At 52.9% G+C, this 1,088-nt stretch overlaps 1 protein-coding gene across 1 annotated transcript; it reads left to right on the forward strand.

Annotated features, from left to right (window-relative positions):
• Positions 1–58: 58 nt before the first annotated feature.
• On the forward strand, positions 59–1,064 carry LOC103375889 (serine/threonine-protein kinase/endoribonuclease IRE1-like). Its single transcript, XM_008306184.1, has 4 exons — positions 59–336; positions 550–654; positions 836–926; positions 1,025–1,064. The coding sequence occupies exons 1-4, from the start codon at positions 261–263 to the stop codon at positions 1,032–1,034; spliced, it is 282 nt and encodes a 93-aa protein (XP_008304406.1). The 5' UTR covers positions 59–260; the 3' UTR covers positions 1,035–1,064.
• The last annotated feature ends 24 nt before the right edge of the window (positions 1,065–1,088 follow it).

Here is a 1,088-nt window from a genome sequence, read left to right on the forward strand (position 1 = left end):
GTGCTACGATTACCACATGAATCCTGATCATGGCGCCACAGTCGTCCTTCCTTTCAGGTCTGGGCTGAACAGCAGAGACGTGTTTTTGTTCTGCAGCTGTGTTGCAAAGGAAACGTGTCACAACCTTCCTCAGTGCTGTCAGTCCTGTTCAGCTGCACCAGCGTTTACCGTGATGCGTGTCTGTGTGTGTGCAGCGTGCAGCCCAGCAGCTGAAAGCTCAACGGCAGCTCGAGGAGGCTTTGGAGTCTCGTCTCCAGCGCATGCAGACCGACGCGCAGACGGTGACCTCGGCTTCTTCAGACGGGACCCTTTCCACCGACGTGAACGTCTCCGCTGGTACGAGACCTTCAGCACCACTTCTCTCTGTTCTGCTCCTGTGTTTAGCGACGCTGTGGATGAGCTCAGACGTGCTTCCTTCTTTGTTTCTGTGTGTTGACGTCGTGTCGCAGCAGCGTTTTGATCAGAGCCTAGAAACACTGAACACATTCACTGTCGCGTGATCAAGCTGATGAGAGAAAACTGAGTCTGTCTCCACTGTTCGACATGTAGACTCGCTGCCTGCATCTCCCGACCCCCCACCCAGTCCTCCCAGTCACAGCAGCAGCACCTCACATGGAGATAGAAGTGGCTCCACTGCTCACAGACCCACAGCAGGTGAGACGCCCACCTGTGTCCAGTCATCTCTATGTGACATGTACAGCACGTGACCCTCTCTGTCCTGAAACTGTCCATCTGGATCTGATGATAAACACCTGAACATATCAGACTGTGTGTCCTGCACCGGTGAATCCAGGTGATTCTTCTTTGCTTCGTTGTTGTTTCCTCCTCCTTCCAGAAGGAAGCAGGGAGGAGGTGCAGGTGGGGAAGATCTCTTTCAGCCCCTCTGAGGTGCTCGGACACGGCACGGCAGGAACGTTTGTCTTCAGGTAAAATATATTGATCTCAACAAACGCTGACTTTAGTCCGAGAACAGCTGAGCTGCTTGTTTTAGATCATTGGTGCAAAACACACATTTCATCTGTAGCATCTCGTAGAGCTGATTCCTGCCATCCAGGACACCCTGCACGACATCTCCTGCAGTACGTTCT

This window comes from Stegastes partitus, unplaced genomic scaffold, assembly GCF_000690725.1.
Source record: "Stegastes partitus isolate 25-593 unplaced genomic scaffold, Stegastes_partitus-1.0.2 Scaffold3532, whole genome shotgun sequence".
Classification (NCBI taxonomy): domain Eukaryota; kingdom Metazoa; phylum Chordata; class Actinopteri; family Pomacentridae; genus Stegastes; species Stegastes partitus.